This window comes from Haliotis asinina, chromosome 1 (assembly GCF_037392515.1).
Source record: "Haliotis asinina isolate JCU_RB_2024 chromosome 1, JCU_Hal_asi_v2, whole genome shotgun sequence".
Taxonomy (NCBI): domain Eukaryota; kingdom Metazoa; phylum Mollusca; class Gastropoda; order Lepetellida; family Haliotidae; genus Haliotis; species Haliotis asinina.
Window position 1 is genome coordinate 50,795,044 of NC_090280.1, and position 19,089 is coordinate 50,814,132.

Below are 19,089 nucleotides of genomic sequence, written 5' to 3' on the forward strand. Positions count from 1 at the left end.
TGTGGCAGTCTTTCTGAATGTAGGAGTTACATTGTGGTAGACTTTCTGAATGTGGCAGTTATGTTGTGGCAGTCTTTCTGAATGTGGCAGTTAAGTTGTGGCAGTCTTTCTGAATGTGGTTGTTTCATTGTAGTAGACTTTCTGAATGTGGCTGTTATGTTGCAGCAGTCTTTCTGAATGTGGCAGTTAAGTTGTGGCAGTCTTTCTGAATGTAGGTGTTACATTGTGGCAGACTTTTTGAATGTGGCAGTTAAGTTGTGGCAGTCTTTCTGAATGTAGGAGTTACATTGTGGCAGACTTTCTGAATGTGGCAGTTATGTTGTGGCAGTCTTTCAGAATGTGGCAGTTATGTTGTGGCAGTCTCTCTGAATGTGGCAGTTAAGTTGTGACAGTCTTTCTGAATGTGGCAGTTACATTGTGATAGACCTTCTGAATGTGGCAGTTACATTGTGATAGACCTTCTGAATGTGGCAGTTACATTGTGATAGACCTTCTGAATGTAGGAGTTACATTGTGGCAGTCTTTCTGAATGTGGCTATTACATTTATGCTCACAGTATCGAACACTAGTTTGTATGGTCCAGACTCAGTTTTTCATAAGCCCCACCATATAGCATGCTGAGTGTGGCATTAACCACACATCACCAACTTCAGTCAGATCAAAGCAGGGCAGTTAACGATAATTAGTCTGTGATCAACGGAGTAGTTCAGTCTGGACTTCACCTACATTCTGTCTTTCAACGTTATGAAATGTCACACATCAATTACAAGGTAGAAATATTACAATTAACTACAATCACTGTCTGTTGTAGCTTTGACCATTTTAGACAGACACAGGACTCTTCTGTAGAAACTTGTATTGGCTGTCACTAATGGAAACTTGTATTGGCAGTCACTTATTATCCCCCGGCATGATATAGTCGCCGCCTTGTCTGTCCGTCCATCCGTAATCATTTTCTTTCCGGAGCATAATTAAAAAAACGTTAAATATTTTTCTGCAAAACTTGGTAGATATATCAGTCATAAGTTGAAGTCGTGCCTTTTGCTATGTACAGGTTTTTGTGATATATTATTTTCTTGTTTTCCATGGAAACATTTCAGACTTAGTCTCAAAATGGAGGGATGGGCTTAGTTTCCGGAGCAAAACTCAAAAACCATTCAATATTTTTCTGCAAAACTTGGTAGATATATCAGTGAGAACCTGAAGTGGTGCCTTTTGCTATTTCCAGGTTTTGGTGATTTATCATTTTCTCAGTTTCCATTGAAACATTTTTGACTTTCTCTCAACAATGAGAGGTGTGTTTCGTTTCCGGAGCAGAACTCAAAAACTTTTTAATAACTGTTGGTAAAACTTGGCAGATATGTGTTGCAGACCTCAAAGTGGTGCCTTTTGGTATTTAAAGGTCTTTGTGATTTATTACTTTCTCAGTTTCCACGGAAATGTTTCAGACTTAGTCTCAAAATGGAGGTATGGGCTTCGTTTCCGGAGCAGAACTCAAAACCCATTCAATATTTTTCTGCAGAACTTGGTAGATATATCAATCAGAACCAATAGTGGTGCCTTTTGCTATGTACAGGATCTTGTGATATATTATTTTCTGGGTTTCCATGGAAAAATTTCGGAGTTAGTCTGAAAAATGAGAGGTGTGTTTCATTTCCAGAGCAGAACTCAAAAACTTCCTAATATCTGTCAGTAAGACTTGGCAGATATGTGTGGCAGACCCCAAAGTGGTGCCTTTTGGTTTTTAAAGGTCTTTGTGATTTATTATTTTCTCGGTTTCCATGGAAATGTTTCAGACTTAGTCTTAAAATGAAGGTATGGGCTTTGTTTTTCCGGAGCAGAACTCAAAACCCATTCAATATTTTTCTGCAGAACTTGGTAGATATATCAATCAGAACCAATAGTGGTGCCTTTTGCTATGTACAGGATCTTGTGATATATTATTTTCTGGGTTTCCATGGAAAAATTTCGGAGTTAGTCTGAAAAATGAGAGGTGTGTTTCATTTCCAGAGCAGAACTCAAAAACTTCTTAATATCTGTCAGTAAGACTTGGCAGATATGTGTGGCAGACCCCAAAGTGGTGCCTTTTGGTATTTAAAGGTCTTTGTGATTTATTATTTTCTCGGTTTCCATGGAAACGTTTCAGACTTAGTCTCAAAATGGAGGTATGGGCTTCGTTTCCGGAGCAGAACTCAAAACCATTTCATATGTTTCAACAGATCTTGAAATTGTTACTTTGCTGATTACAGATATATGGCATTTATAATTTTCATAAATTCCATGGAAACAATTCAAACTTAGTCTAAAAAAAAATAATGAGTAACTGTCAGATGATTTGTCTTTTCAAACATGTGGGGTGCGGGGGATATGTCATCTTCTGATGACTCTTGTTATTCCTGTATTTTGTTTAAATGCATGCAACAGTACAACAGTCTGTATCAAATTATCACACTCACAAAATATAAGATGTTTTATCCATTAAGTGTCAATATTCTATTACCATCAACATCTAAAATTCCATTCACCGAAGTTAGAAATGCTAAAATGTCATAACTCTTCAGTATAAAATATTGAAGGTGATCTTGGTTGTGTCACCAATACTAAGATAAGTCCTAGATCATGTTTGTCATCATCCTAGGACATCAATAGCAGGTAGAATCCGAGATCTGTCATCATCCTAGGACATCAATACCAGGTAGAATCCGAGATCTGTCATCATCCTGGGACATCAATACCAGGTAGAATCCGAGATCTGTCATCATCCTGGGACATCAATACCAGGTAAAATCCGAGATCTGTCATCATCTTGGGACATCAATACCAGGTAGAATCCTAGACTATCATCATCCTGGGACATCAATACCAGGTAGAATCCTTGACCTGTCATCACCCTGGGACATCAATAGCAGGTAAAATCCGAGATCTGTCATCATCCTGGGACATCAATACCAGATAGAATCCTAGATCTGTCATCATCCTGGGACATCAATACCAGGTAGAATCCTAGACTATCATCATCCTGGACATCAATACCAGGTAAAATCCCAGACCAGTCATCATCCTGGGACATCAATACCAGGTAGAATCTTAGATCTGTCATCATCCTGGGACATCAATACCAGGTAAAATCCTAGACTATCATCATCCTGGGACATCAATACCAGGTAGAATCTTAGATCTGTCATCATCCTGGACATCAATACCAGGTAAAATCCTAGACCAGTCATCATCCTGGGACATCAATACCAGGTAGAATCTTAGATCTGTCATCATCCTGGGACATCAATACCAGGTAAAATCCTAGACTATCATCATCCTGGGACATCAATACCAGGTAGAATCTTAGATCTGTCATCATCCTGGGACATCAATACCAGGTAAAATCCTAGACTATCATCATCCTGGGACATCAATACCAGGTAGAATCTTAGATCTGTCATCATCCTGGACATCAATACCAGGTAAAATCCTAGACTATCATCATCCTGGGACATCAATACCAGGTAGAATCTTAGATCTGTCATCATCCTGGACATCAATACCAGGTAAAATCCTAGACCAGTCATCATCCTGGACATCAATACCAGGTAAAATCCTAGACTATCATCATCCTGGGACATCAATACCAGGTAGAATCTTAGATCTGTCATCATCCTGGGACATCAATACCAGGTAAAATCCTAGACTATCATCATCCTGGGACATCAATACCAGGTAGAATCTTAGATCTGTCATCATCCTGGACATCAATACCAGGTAAAATCCTAGACTATCATCATCCTGGGACATCAATACCAGGTAGAATCTTAGATCTGTCATCATCCTGGACATCAATACCAGGTAAAATCCTAGACTATCATCATCCTGGGACATCAATACCAGGTAGAATCTTAGATCTGTCATCATCCTGGGACATCAATACCAGGTAAAATCCTAGACTATCATCATCCTGGGACATCAATACCAGGTAGAATCTTAGATCTGTCATCATCCTGGACATCAATACCAGGTAAAATCCTAGACTATCATCATCCTGGGACATCAATACCAGGTAGAATCTTAGATCTGTCATCATCCTGGACATCAATACCAGGTAAAATCCTAGACCAGTCATCATCCTGGACATCAATACCAGGTAAAATCCTAGACCAGTCATCATCCTGGGACATCAATACCAGGTAAAATCCTAGACCAGTCATCATCCTGGACATCAATACCAGGTAAAATCCTAGACCAGTCATCATCCTGGACATCAATACCAGGTAGAATCTTAGATCTGTCATCATCCTGGACATCAATACCAGGTAGAATCCTAGATTCTTCAGCACCTTGGTGCATCAATACCAAGTAGAACTGTATATTTTTCATCACCTTTAGCCATCAAATTTCCAGGCTACCGTCTGTTGTGTCATCCTTATGACATAATCTCGTATCTGATCATACTTTGCATTGATATTACCTAAATGTTTATTTTATACATTAGCCTTGTTGTTTTGATATGTGATCCTTTCTGTTACCAGTTATGATGTCTTTAATATTCATGTAATTATTTTACCCTGATTACTGATATTTGGAGAAAATTGTTTGCATGAAGAACAGGTAATTTACCAGGGACAGATGCGTGAGATTTTAGTTACATTTTCACTTGTCCGCAACAGTAACCCAGTACTGGTCCATCACTGACGTCCCTGAGTTCTGCTGGATGCTTGAGTGGCCCAGTAATGGTCCATCACTGATGTCCCTGAGTTCTACTGGATGCTTGAGTGGCCCAGTAATGGTCCATCACTGACATCCGTGAGTTTTACTGGATCCTTGAGTGGCCTAGTACTGGTCCATCACTGATGTCCCTGAGTTCGACTGGATCCTCGTGTGGCCTAGTACTGACGTCCCTGAGTTCGACTGGATCCTTGAGTGGCCCAGTACTGGTCCATCACTGACGTCCCTGAGTTTGACTGGATCCTTGAGTGGCCTAGTACTGGTCCATCACTGATGTCCATTACTGATTACCTGAGTTATACAGGATTACCTTGTGGGGATCGTACTGATTACCTTCGTACTGATGTTTCCAGACATATCTGCAGCATGTTCTTTGATCTGTCTCTATACTGATCAAAGTTTTAACTCATCTTCCTGAAGACACAATTTGTTTCATCCACACTGGAAAGACCATTGATATCCAAATCAAGTGTCTGGCTTTCAACTATCCCCAAACATGATGGTTGCATTCACTTACTCACCCTCTGAAGGTGTGGTGGTACAGTATGTGACGAAAATTTATTTTATCACCTTTGATGTTGCCGGAATATTGCTAAAAGCAGTGTGATAACCAATTTCACTCACTCTGTCTCAGAGCCAAGCTGACATTTTAGTTTCACAGATCTGTAAGTTGGTCTTTCAGTTGAACTGATCCTTCAGATGACACAGCACAAGTACATTGGATCTGGGGGATCCCCCCTGTCATATGACCTGGAGACATGCAGCTTCATGCAGCAGGAGTTATTTGATCCTGGGTGTAAAAGCTATTGCTCTTCTGGTGGCAAAGGACCATGACTTTCATATGTCTGTGCATACAATTCTCCTCAGTGACAACTATTCCGAAGATGTTTCCAGAGATTATATGTCATACATATGTTTGGCATGCAAGCAAGATTTGTTCTTGGTCCAAGGAACAGATTATAGAAAAATGTGCTTATACTGAGGGAAAAGTTCAATACACAATGGCATGAGTGATTGCCTGGTATTGGTGTGGACGAAAGAAATGATTCAGAATGATGATAATAAACTGTTACCCTGGTATAACTGAACGACAGTACTTATATCATGCTTATAAGAGACAATGACATCCTGTCTACGTTGTCTACATGTGATTGTTAACATCACACATTCTAGCTAGAACAGGTCACAATGTTAATCAGCAGTAGCTTCATGTTGTTTCTGTTTAGGTGTAAAGAGTGTGGTGTATTAAAGTGTCTTGTTTCATGTTGGGAATTGTCCATGCATGTGTTTATAGTTACACAACAGATTGAAATGTCAAACAAGCCATTGTTTACATTTTTGTGAAAGGTTGAAATGAAGCGACAGTGGAGAAAATACTTCACTGCCTATCGAATCTGAGAGCCAGCAGAACTGAAGTAAAGATACTGTTTTGATCAACCTACAAATCAGCTATGTAACTCATCAAAGATCATTGTTTTATGACACAAGTTTCCATCATGATTTCACATATTTGCCTCTATCTAAAGAGTGACCATGCTGGCCGACAATGGTTTGTGTAAATGTGACTAACCTGAGTTTCCTTGGAAGCTGGTTTCGTAATATGGGACAGGATTATGGAGCAGCGTATTTCATAATGTACAAACATGGATCACTAGCAGTGACAGTCTTGTGGGGAAGCTGCCAGAAGGAGAATTCTGGAGTTTCAATCATTTACATGTATTTTTTGTATGATGCAGTGAGCCATGTTAGAGTGTGAGGGGCATATTTGGTGTTTGACATGACCGTTACCATGTGGATTTCCACATAAAGTGTCGAAGGTGTGACATGAGGGATGTGTTTCAAACTTACGGAATATCACCATTCTAAACAGAAACAAATTGTTGACAAAAAGTCAAATATTACTAAAACTTTTTTGTATAAATAGCAGTGTATTTTTACGAGATATTATTTCAACATGTTTGGGCTGTACATTGAGTTTGAATATGTCTATTGTAGAATGTAATTTGATAGTTAGGTTCCCTAGTAACTGTGGAGGAAAAAAATCATATAATTGTATTTGTCAAGTTTCAATTAATGTTTTATTATTAATATTTCCATCACATATGTTGTGTTGAAATGAGCCATGTTGGTGATCAACGTGAAGTAGTGCAGCAGTGTTGTGTATGTGTGCAGTGCATTTTCAATCCAAACTGATTGTGGCTAACTATATTCATTGTCCAATCATATTCAAGTATTTCACATGGTCGTGGTAATTCAACATATTTATCTCTCCTTGTAACTAAGGATAATATCTCCCTGTAACTAACGTATAATCTCTCTCTGTAACTAAGATTATCTCTCCCTTTAAGATTATCTCTCCCTGTTACTAATATTATCTTTCCTTGTAGCTAAGGTAAAATCTCTCCCTGTAACTAAGATTATCTCTCCCTTTAACTAAGATTATCTCTCCTTGTAACTAATATTATCTTTCCCTGTAGCTAAGGTATAATCTCTCTCTGTAACTAAGATTATCTCTCCCTGTAACTAAGGTTGTCTCTCCCTGTAACTAAGATTATCTCTCCCTGTAACCAAGGTTGTCTGTCTCGGTAACTAAGGTTGTCTCTTCCTGTAACTAAGATTATCTCTCCCTGTAACTAAGATTATCTCTCCCTGTAACCAAGGTTGTCTCTCCCTGTAACTAAGATTATCTCTCCCTGTAACTAAGATTGAGTATGTTGAATTAGAATGTTATCATGTCAAGTAACATAATCTTTTCCTATCAATGGAAGGCGTCGGAAACAATTGAACAAATGTGTTGAACTGATGGTTCTTTTCAGTAAATGTCTGAGAAAATGAACCAAAGTAGATCCCTACTGACATGTCAGTCAATCAGATTTGTCACTGAATGTTCACTTGAATCTAGATCCTTAAAGCTGTTGAGCTGTGTTTAAGTCATCTTGACAGCACCTGAAGGTTACTTGCATGATACACAGTGATGAGTAACCAAATCAAAACATTTGCTCTTCCATCATGTGTCCATGCTTGCTGTGCCAGCTGTGTTGATGAAGTGACAGCTTTCACTACTGATACTGTAGGGAATGGAGGAACTCCTGGTATCAGACTACAGCTACTGGTATCAGAATGCAGTGCTGCGTCTATTACAAATTGTTACATACTGCGTAATGACAAGAGCATGGACTCCTCAACATTCTGGAAAGGTGGATCGGACCATCAGACGGCAAACAGAATAGTTGCAAGGATGAAAAGATTTGATAGGATAAGATGCAACTCACTTGTAGACACCCAAATATTGAAGTTGAAATACATAAAAAAAATGATTACTGTGTTAAAGATAGTGGTAATAATTACTCACAACTTCTGAAATGTATATACTTTGTATCTGTGTGTTAGATCCTTTTGGTGGGCAAAATCACTTCATGATTAAACACAGTGAAAGATCTCATCGACATCAGACACAATCCATCTAGTATATCAGATAAGCCCAACATCAGACATGATCCATCTAGTCTGTCAAATAACCCAACATCAGACATGGTCCATCTGTTCTATCAGATAAACCCAAAATTAGACACGGTAAATATAGTGAATCAGATAAACCCAACATCAGACATGATCCATCTAGTCTGTCAAATAACCCAACATCAGACATGGTCCATCTGTTCTATCAGATAAACCCAAAATTAGACACGGTAAATATAGTGAATCAGATAAACCCAACATCAGACATGATCCATCTAGTCTGTCAAATAACCCAACATCAGACATGGTCCATCTGTTCTATCAGATAAACCCAACATCAGACATGGTCCATCTAGTCTATCGGATGAACCCAACATCAGACATGGTCAGTCTAGTCTGTCAGATCAACCCAACATCAGACATGGTCCATCTAGTCTATCGGATAAACCCAACATCAGACATGGTCCATCTAGTCTATCGGATCAACCCAACATCAGACATGGTCCATCTAGTCTATCGGATAAACCCAACATCAGACATGGTCCATCTAGTCTATCGTATAAACCCAACATCAGACATGGTCAATCTAGTCTGTCAGATCAACCCAACATCAGACATGGTCAATTTAGTCTATCAGATAAACCCAACATCAGACATGGTCCATCTAATCTATCCGATCAACCCAACATCAGACATGGTCCATCTAGTCTATCAGATCAACCCAGCATCTGTGAGACATGGTCCATCTAGTCTATCAGATCAACCCAACATCAGACATGGTCCATCTAGTCTGTCAGATCAACCCAACATCTGTGAGACATGGTCCATCTAGTCTATCAGATCAACCCAACATCAGACATGGTCAATCTAGTCTAACAGTTTAGCAAACAACAGCAAGCTCCATTGTGTCAAACAGAAATTTTATCATATTTTCACTTCAGAGATGATCAGATATTACATACTTGGACACTGTGGCTGTTGGAAATGTTTTGGTTTTTTTGACAAAGGTAGATCTCAGTGATTCAGAAATTTGTTTTCAGTGAATCAGTTGTTTTTCACAAGTTTGCAAGTATTTTGTTTCAAAATCCTACTTTCAGTTATTTTTAGACATGTGGCATGCCTCCACATGTTTGTGAGAACAATTTGCACAAGTAATCTTAGTGTAAATTGACTCTCAACTTTCCAATAGCAAACAACCTAATCATGTCCAAATGCTTTTTTCATTATAATCTGATGATGTTTTCAATCCCTCCCAAGGAGGGTCTAGAGTTAGTGGCATTACACTATGCTACACTCCATGAGCACACAGCAGTGCATGATGGGAAGACTGCCAAGAACCCTCAGTGCGTAGGCGTCAATCTGCCATTGATTTTTTCTTACAAATGGCCAAAGCTGGATTCCATGGGTTAGGTGGCTGGAGTGGAAAAATAATCGTCACTGATGTTCATGCAGAATGTGATCTGCTTACCCACAATCTGCTATGCCGAACATTCCATACACTGAACTGATTTTGTCAATATTTTCTGAAACAGGACCTGGTCAAATAAATGCCTAGTTGTATGCTATCTGATGATAATTAGTTATCACAGTGTTCACATTCCTTGTTTATTTTATAGTTGTTTTCATCAATGTGTCAACAGCAGACAATTGTTAAGGGTTTCTTGTTTTCATATATGGCAGCTATTGAGAGTGGTAATTGATACAGTGTAGTAACAGTGTGTTTAATGAGTCTTCTGGCTGCTGTTGCTACGTCTAATGGCAGCAAGTGTGAAGGTCCCATGTTGTACAGTGGCTAATGGCAGCAAATAGGAAGGTCCTATGTTGTACTGTAGCTAATGGCAGCAAATTGGAAGGTCCCATGTTGTACTGTAGCTAATGTCAGCAAATAGGAAGGTCCTATGTTGTATTGTAGCTAATGTCAGCAAATAGGAAGGTCCTATGTTGTATTGTAGCTAATGTCAGCAAATAGGAAGGTCCCATGTTGTACTGTAGCTAATGGCAGCAAATAGGAAGGTCCTATGTTGTACTGTTGCTAATGTCAGCAAATAGGATGGTCCCATGTTGTACTGTAGCTAATGTCAGCAAATAGGCAGGTCCCATGTTGTACTGTTGCTAATGGCAGCAAGTAGGAAGGTCCCATGTTGTACTGTTGCTAATGTCAGCAAATAAGAAGGTCCCATGTTGTACTGTAGCTGATGGCTGTAAGTGTGAAGTTTCCATAGCTTTGGGGGTCATAGCTTCACAAACACAGGACCAGCGGAAGTATTGAGAGGTGAAGGCTGTGGTAGCCCTGTCATGTGACTGTTGTAAGACTGTCAGGTGACTTGGATATGTGTCTGGTAGAGGACTGATATTTCTGGCTGTACAGTAATATGTCAGTTCTAATTTCTTTCCCTGTAGTACTCTTGACCTTTTGTACTCTGTGTACAAGAGTACTAGTGCTCATTTATCGCTGTATGAAACACTGTCAGTTAATTTTCCTCAATTACAATATTGTACTTTGTTTGCAGGTGCTGTGGAGGCCTGTTTGTTGCACGGCCTCAAGAAGCGGGCCCTCGGACTGTTCAAGCACAGCACGACAACAGCACTCCTGCAGAAGATTGCCAAAAACTGTGATTCAGCTTTAACTGTCACAAAACAGCTTGCTGAAATTGAGACCCAAAGTGACACCTCATCAAAGTAAGTGTTGTCATTACTCCCCTTCAAGTGAGTTTTGTGAGTGAGTGAGTTTAGTTTTACGCCGCACTCAGCAATATTCCAGCCATATGGTGGCGGTCTGTAAATGATTGAGTCTGGACCAGTCAATCCAGTGATCAACAACATGAGCATCGATCTGCACAATTGGGAACCGTTGGCATGTGTCAACCAAGAGAGCTAGTCTGACCACCCGATCCCGTTAGTCGCCTCTTTCGACAAGCATAGTCGCCTTTTATGGCAAGCATGGGTTGCTGAAGGCCTATTCTTCCCCGTGACCTTCACGGGTCAAGTGAGTTTTGTCATGACTCTCCATCTGAGTAAGTGTCCTCATGACTCCCCATGCATGTAGGTGTCATAGTGACCCCCAACCAAGTAGATGTCCTCATGACGCCCCATGTAGGTGTTATCACAACTCTCCAAGCAATTAGGTGTCATCACGACTCCCCAACCAAGTTGGTGTCATCACAACTCCCCATCTGTTTAGGTGTCATTATGACTCCTTACCCATGTAGGTGTCGTCACAACTCTCCATCTATGTAGGTGTCATCATGACTTCTATCTGAAGTAGGTGTCATCATGACTTCCTATCTGAAGTAGGTGTCATGACTTCCATCTGAAGTAGGTGTCATCTTGACTTCCCATCTGAAGTAGGTGTCATGACTTCCATCTGAAGTAGGTGTCATCATGACTTCCAATCTTAAATAGGTGTCATCATGACTTCCCATCTGAAGTAGGTGTCATCATGACTTCCATCTGAAGTAGGTGTCATCATGACTTCCAATCATAAGTAGGTGTCATCATGACTTCCCATCTGAAGTAGGTGTCATCATGACTTCCCATCTGAAGTAGGTGTCATCATGACTTCCATTTGAAGTAGGTGTCATCATGACGTTTCTTCCAAAGTAGGTGTCATCATGACTTTTCATCCAAAGTAGGTGTCATCATGACTCGTCATCTAAAACAAGTGCCATAAATGAACACTCATCCAAGAAGATGTAACCACAACTGTTCATGCACATATGGCGGAAGACGTTACAAAAAAGACGAAATATTCAGTATTTTCAGATACTGAACAAAAGTAGACACCTGTTTTCTCTTCTGTGGTGACCAGCAATACATGTGCCAGAAGCAAAAACAACTACTGAGCTAGATAAACTTGTTTTTCCTTTTCCCCGAATAACACATTAACTACAGTTAGTAAAACACAGAAACTAAAAAATAGAAAAAGTATTGGCACCCCCTGTTTAGTAATGTGGAAAACATGTAAATTGAATATCGAAGTTGTATTATCTGAAACCTGATTGGCTCCTGATACAACTTACTGGCCTGAGATTACTGCGAGGTGGGGAGATGTAGATGTATAATTACCTAGCGCTCAGCAACTGTGTCACAGTGCCATTCATCATAGATGGCCTATAGTAGCTGCCTGTGTACACACTGCTTGCCTGACAACTGATTGAAGTCAGAAATCTCCTGAGATGAGAGCCCCCTCTAAATATTGATTTCAGCCCAGGCCAAATAATGTTTACAGTCCAACTGTCCCGGGTGGAATTTTGCTGCTTCCAGACACTTCACTCAAATGATTTATTGCTATCAAATAACTCCCAGTGTAGAGTCGTTATGTCCTACTCAGAAAATATTCGATTATATTCCCTTTTGTCATTTACACAGCATTCATTCTAAATTGGGGATGAAAGTCCTGTGGGTATCAGTCAGAATGGTAATGTTAAGCAATGATATGGTTTCAGGGCATCTTTTTTTTTGGCTTTTAATACCAGAACCTATATGGGACCCAGTGGGCTCAACAATGTCAAACTTAGCAGATTTTTGCTGCATAAGCAAAGCCGTTAGCCGAATAATTGAAAACTAAAAGTTTTAGTTGAAATTATTGTGACCAACTGTCAGTCTGGCTAATCACTTTATCACCATTCCTGGAATACATGGAGTGTTAAAGTACAGTTTGCCAGAGATGAGTGTACGGGCGCCAGGGTAGCCATGTGGCTATAGTGTTGACTCGTCATACTTAAGACCTTGGTTCATTTCCTGACATGGGTATAACATATGAAGTCAGTCTTCTGCAGTCCCTCTCACCCTGCTATGTCTGGAATATTGCTAAAACCAGTGTTAAAACCAGCTCACTGAATGCAGTGTTTCAAAAGCTGTTGCCCTTGCTGGAAGCAAAGAATGACAAGATATGAAAAGATAATATTTGAATTTGAAAAGTATGTTTACTGCCTCCAATGTCAAGTCGGCATCTTGTGCATTGTAAGTGAAACTTTTCAAAGCAGCATAAACAGGGGTTAATTTTTTTTTTAAAGTGCCTTGCCACAGGGCAAGAGACTTCAGGAAAATAAGTGGCCCTGACTAATTTTCCACTTGATCTGATTTTATGAAACAATATTTGATGTTAATGTTTACTGGACTGTTTATAGAAGAGTGATAAATTTTGAAGAACAATAGCTCTAAATTGTAATTATTGTGAAATGTAATTGCTGCATTATGAGCAGATATGAAATGAAATCCAAGTTTATTTGCAGTTTGAAACCATAAGTGGAAAATATCCAGCTGTCCACGGACAAGTAAGATACCATTATTTGATTGCCCAAAATGAAAACTGACTTGTCCCGGACGTCGAGCGATGGGATTTTTGAACCCCCTGATAAATCAAATTCCCTCACCCAATCCAGTTCACACATATTTCTGATAGAAAGTAGAGACATGAGACAGGGATTAGTACTATGTATGTGTTTGTAGAAGGTAATGGCTGTAAGTGGCTTCATCATGGCTGTTGAAGCACGTTAATGTTAGTTGTTATAGCATGAGATTGTAGAGTCAGTTGTCCAACTGGCTCCAGCCACCCACATAATGTCTGACAGGCACACATTCCCTGACTGCAGCGACCTTGATGACGTTGTTGGCCTTGGCATACTCACTGGCACAGGTTGACTCAGTTAAACAGGTCCGCTCATACTTCTATACCATCATCAGTACATCCAGAGACTACCTACTACAGGCTGTATGTCAGTGTAGATGATGCTGTATACACTATAACTCTTTAAGTCCTCACCATCCAGCCTAGGTCTTTGTGTGTCATCAGGACATTTTTACACTACTGGTTCATGTATCATAAAAACAAGTTTACACTAGTTTTTGTGTATCGTAAGGACATGTTTGCACATGTTGTTCATGTCTGGAAAGGACAGGTTTACGCTAATTTTTGTCTGTCATAAGGACAGATTTACTCCAGTTGTTGGTGTATGATAAGGACATGTTTACACAAGGTGTTTGTGTGTCACTTGGACAGGTTTACACTAGCTGTCCATGTATCATTAGGACATGTCTATGATACTTGTTCATGCATCATAAGGACATGTTTACACTAGTTGTTTGTGTATCATAAGGACATGTTTACTCTAGTTCATGTATCATAAGGACATGTTTACACTAGTTGTTTGTGTATCATAAGGACATGTTTACTCTAGTTCATGTATCATAAGGACATGTTTACACTAGTTGTTTGTGTATCATAAGGACATGTTTATGATACTTGTTCATGCATCATAAGGACATGTTTACACTAGTTGTTTGTGTATCATAAGGACATGTTTACTCTAGTTCATGTATCATAAGGACATATTTACACTAGTTGTTTGTGTATCAGGACATGTTTCCACTGGTTCAGGTATCATAAGACATGCTTACACTAGTTGTTTGTGTATCATTAGGAAATGTTTACACTGGTTCATGTATCATAAGGAAATGTTTACACTGGTTCATGTATCATAAGGAAATGTTTACACTGGTTCATGTATCATAAGGAAATGTTTACACTGGTTCATGTATCATAAGGAAATGTTTACACTGGTTCATGTATCATAAGGAAATGTTTACACTGATTGTTTTGTGTATCATTAGCATATGTTTACACTGGTTCATGTATCATAAGGAAATGTTTACACTGGTTCATGTATCATAAGGAAATGTTTACACTGGTTCATGTATCATAAGGAAATGTTTACACTGGATGTTCATGTATCATAAGGACATGTTTAAACTAGTTGTTTTGTGTGTCATAAGGACTAGTTCATTCAAGAGGTTAACTTATCATTTGGAGCCACTCTCAGCTGTATTAACACCTTCTTAAGACAGCCTGATGAATCATTAACACTTGATGTTTTTAGCAACTTCCCATCTTCCTACCCCCCATCTGGTTAACACACTTATTGATTTGTATGTTAGATATAGGGGCATATTCATTGTTTTGAATGCACCACTGTCTCGTGTGTCAGTGCCACACATCAGTGTTAATGTTGCATCATAATCTGGATTCATAATGTGTCAGGTGATACGACCACCAATTTGTCCCACATTGGCATTTGGATATTGTGCTCATTGCCGTCACATCAATGTAGCTCACTGGTCACAGTAACCTATCTTCATCACTGTGGCCTCTCTTCATCACTCTAGTCAGTCTTTATCACTTTGGTCAGCCTTCATCTCCATGGCCTGCCTTCATCACTGCGCCCTGCCTTTATCACCATGATCTGTCTTTACTGTGGCCTGTCTTCATTACCATTGCCTGCTTTCATCACTGTGATTTGCCTTCATCACCATGACCTGTCTTCATCAATGTCACCTACCTTTATCACTATGGTCTACATTCATCACAGTGGCTGGCCTTCAGCACCTTGATCTGCCTTCATCACTGCGACTTCCTTCCTTCACTATGGTCTGCCTTGATCACTATGGCCAGCTTTCATCACTGTAGTTTGTTTTCATCACTGTGATCTACCCTCATCACCATGGTCTGCCTTCATCAGTATCGTCTACCTTAGTCACTGTGGCCTGCATTCTACATCAACCCTTACATCCCTGGCCTCTGTGTTTTCCATGAGTCCTGGATGCACTTCATAGCGGCATTTGTCTCTGTTTTCCACTTAACTCTGACGTCCAAACATGGCCACTGCCAAGATGAGGCGGTAGGGAAGAACCTTTCATAGACCCAGCTTCATCCCCTGGCAGTCTTAGAATTACGTCAGCTGTTCAGAAAAAAATTGATGTCACATCCCAAAGGGAGTCCTGATTTGTGCACTTTGAAATTGGAGTTAATTACCTAGTTCTTCTGACGGTAAGAGTGAGAGAGGACTACCTCTGTATTGATGTGCGATGTATTGGCATATTTTAGAAGAATCGGTGATGGTCCTGCAGATGCAACCCTGTGTATGTACTAGTTTGTAACTGTGACAATAAAAATTAAGCAGTTCGAGACAGTTGAGTGAGTGGGTGAGTTTAGTTTTATGCTGCACTCAGCAATATTCCATCTTCATGGTGGCGGTCTGAAAATAATCGATTTGGACCAGACAATCCAGTGATCAACAGCATGAGCATCGATCTGCGCAATTGGGAAGCGAAGACATGTGCCAACCAAGTCAGCGAGCCGGACCACCTGATCCCGTTAGTCGCCTCTCACGATAAGCATAGTCACCTTTTATGGCAAGCATGGGTTGCTGAAGGCCTATTCTACCCTAGACCTTCATGGGTCCGAGACAGATGACCAGCCTAAAGTGGAATTGTAGATATTGTAAATGTAATATATAATCATGATAATCTTTACTGTACACTCTCCAATGTCACATAATGAGTTGAAGGATTTACGAACTGATGGATCACCATCGCTGTCCATCACTTGTTCAAGTTTGTCATTTTCTTTTCCTGGGCGAGTATAGTTTTATGCCGTTGTTAGCAATATTCCAGCAATATCACAGCAAGGGGACACCAGAAATGAACTTCATATATTATACCCATGTGGAAAATCAAACCAGGGTCTTTAGCATGATGATTTCAAGTGTCAGGGATGGCAGTTTAATGCAGATTTTGTTTCTAGCTGATGAATTTTATGAATCATTTGGGCAACCATTCAGTGACACAATTTTGAGTTTTCAGCTGGAAATCAATTTTCCTGTTGTCATCCCTGAAGTGTGATTATTGTTTGTTTCTGTGTTAGATCATCAGATAAAAGACCTCATAGTCATAGCAGTGTAGCTGGTCACAGGAAGTGACTTGAGTAGCATTTGGAGTTGATGACTATGAGTTATTGCCTGAAGACTTGTTGCCATGGTGACTGGATTATTGCTTGTAATATCAGTCATTGGTTTGTTCCAGTCCATGATAGCTGCTCAAAGTCTGTCCGTGATGGAAATATACTCCTCACAAAATATTAAGCAACAAGTATTTACAGTGTAATATCTTTATCAATCTCAATACAGATTTTTGCCATCATTTTACTGAGGTAAATGTTCAAAGAATACAAAATCTTTAGTGACTATCAAATTGATTTATCTTATAACATTGATAACATCACCCACCCTCAGAAACAGCATACAAAACGTGTGGCATGAATGTGCTCCACATTTAACACATGCAGCTCGATGACTTAAAACCTGTCTGTAATCCTTCCTCTGGTACAACAAGCAGATCCTACTTCATTTTACGGAGGATAATGCCCATCCCACTGCACATGCTTGGGGCATTATTGGAAGTCATGTCTACTGTCTCCATGTTCACCCCAGACTCTGGATGTACTTGAACAGGTGCTACAGAGACTGACAGAACAGTCCACAGCACCAACTATAAAAGCTCATCTTGTCAATGCAAGGACATGATTGTAGAAGCTCATGATGGTCATACTCCTTACTGAACACTGCTTCACTGTCCAAACCTGAACCTTAATGTTTACATTTTGCTCCATCAGTGCAGCTCATTTTGCATTACTGTTTCGGGGCACATGCTTTCAATGATTTGTAGGTCTGTTATTGCTCAGTTCCACTTAATTTCATTTTGTTAATCATGTGTACATATGTTTCACCTTTCTATTCCATCAATTCAATTATTTGCAATTTCAATAAATAAAAATGTAATGAGACAAAAACTTTTTGTTGCCTTTTTTGTTGATTATATATTAATAAATATTATTAATGATAAACCATTCACATGCGCATTCAGAAGCATTATTTATGTCGAGTCGTTTCAAGTTATTACTGATCATTAGATCTTCATACAAAACATGCTTTTTTTCATACATCTATATTTGAATATTCTGGTATTTTGACATTCATGTTGGTAACTTTGCCTTTGACTGTGATAAAAAGAACAAGAATACAATGTTGATAAGGGCATGATAAAAGTTACTATATCAGCCTGTGATCTTAACCATTTGTCTAAAGCCTGAATCTTGTGAAAGTCTTTCAGTTTAGCTCAGCTTAATAGTAACAGTCTACATTAACTTCATTAATCACATATGTTCCTCACATCTGTACCTTCTGATTTTTTATGGGGTAGTGGTTAAAGTGTTTGTTTGTCACACCAAAGTTCAAGGTTTGATTCCCCTTGTGGTTACAATGTGTAAAGCCCATTTCTGGTGTCTCCTGCTGTGTTATTGCTGGAATATTGCACCAAATGGCGTAAAACCCAACTTACTTGCTCTGACTTTTGGTAGGAATCCTGCTGAAATGAAAAGAAAACTCTTCTTTTCATCAAGGTCATGGGTTTTTTCTGCTTCAGGAAATCCCTTGACAATAACAAGAATCAAACGAGACGGACTCTCCAGTCATTCAACCCTAAATACCTGTGGCTGAGAATCGCTATCTTTGAGAAACAGCTGGCCAAGATTCTAGACTTCTTGGTACAGAATCACAGGTAAGTCAAATATCTTTTTAGGGGTGGAACTATGTGTCATTAAGTGAGAGCTCTAAATACATGTTATCCTCCCTCTCTGGTAAAGAAAACTGCTCAGTCTTTGGGAAATGAATGTCTCAGGATCATTAAGAAGATCAAGGAAAGAAAGATGGCAAAGAAACTAAATTCCAGGACTCCAAGCTAAGTAGATAATCACTTGTACCTATGGGAGTTTGTGTCCATGCTGTCATGTCTGATTCTTGCTTGCCCTATCTGTCCACCCTCTGGCCGTTAGCCCCAAGTTTGTTGCTGGGGAAGCCTTGTCAGCGATGCTGAAGACTTGATAGAAGAGAGAAGCAACGTTCATAATCTTCCCCCTTTGCTTGAGTTCGAGCCCAGCTATCCTTCCCTTATAAATACCAGGGAACCTTTGTACAAACTAGATAAAAAATTTACAAGATTTCCATTTGTTTCCATTAGGGGAGCTAACGCCTACTGATAGTGTATGGAGGACCACAAGAATGAATAACAGCATAAAATAAA

General features: G+C 39.6%; 1 protein-coding gene across 8 annotated transcripts in view; it reads left to right on the forward strand.

Annotated features, from left to right (window-relative positions):
• The window catches only part of LOC137293095 (small G protein signaling modulator 1-like), a 48,730-nt gene that overhangs the window by 6,497 nt on the left and 23,144 nt on the right, over positions 1–19,089 (forward strand). For all 8 annotated transcript variants that reach the window (XM_067823889.1, XM_067823882.1, XM_067823886.1 and 5 more), the window contains exons 3-4: positions 10,686–10,854; positions 18,433–18,567. In XM_067823889.1, the coding sequence (XP_067679990.1) occupies positions 10,686–10,854; positions 18,433–18,567 (304 nt within the window). The remainder of the gene's footprint in view (positions 1–10,685; positions 10,855–18,432; positions 18,568–19,089) is intronic.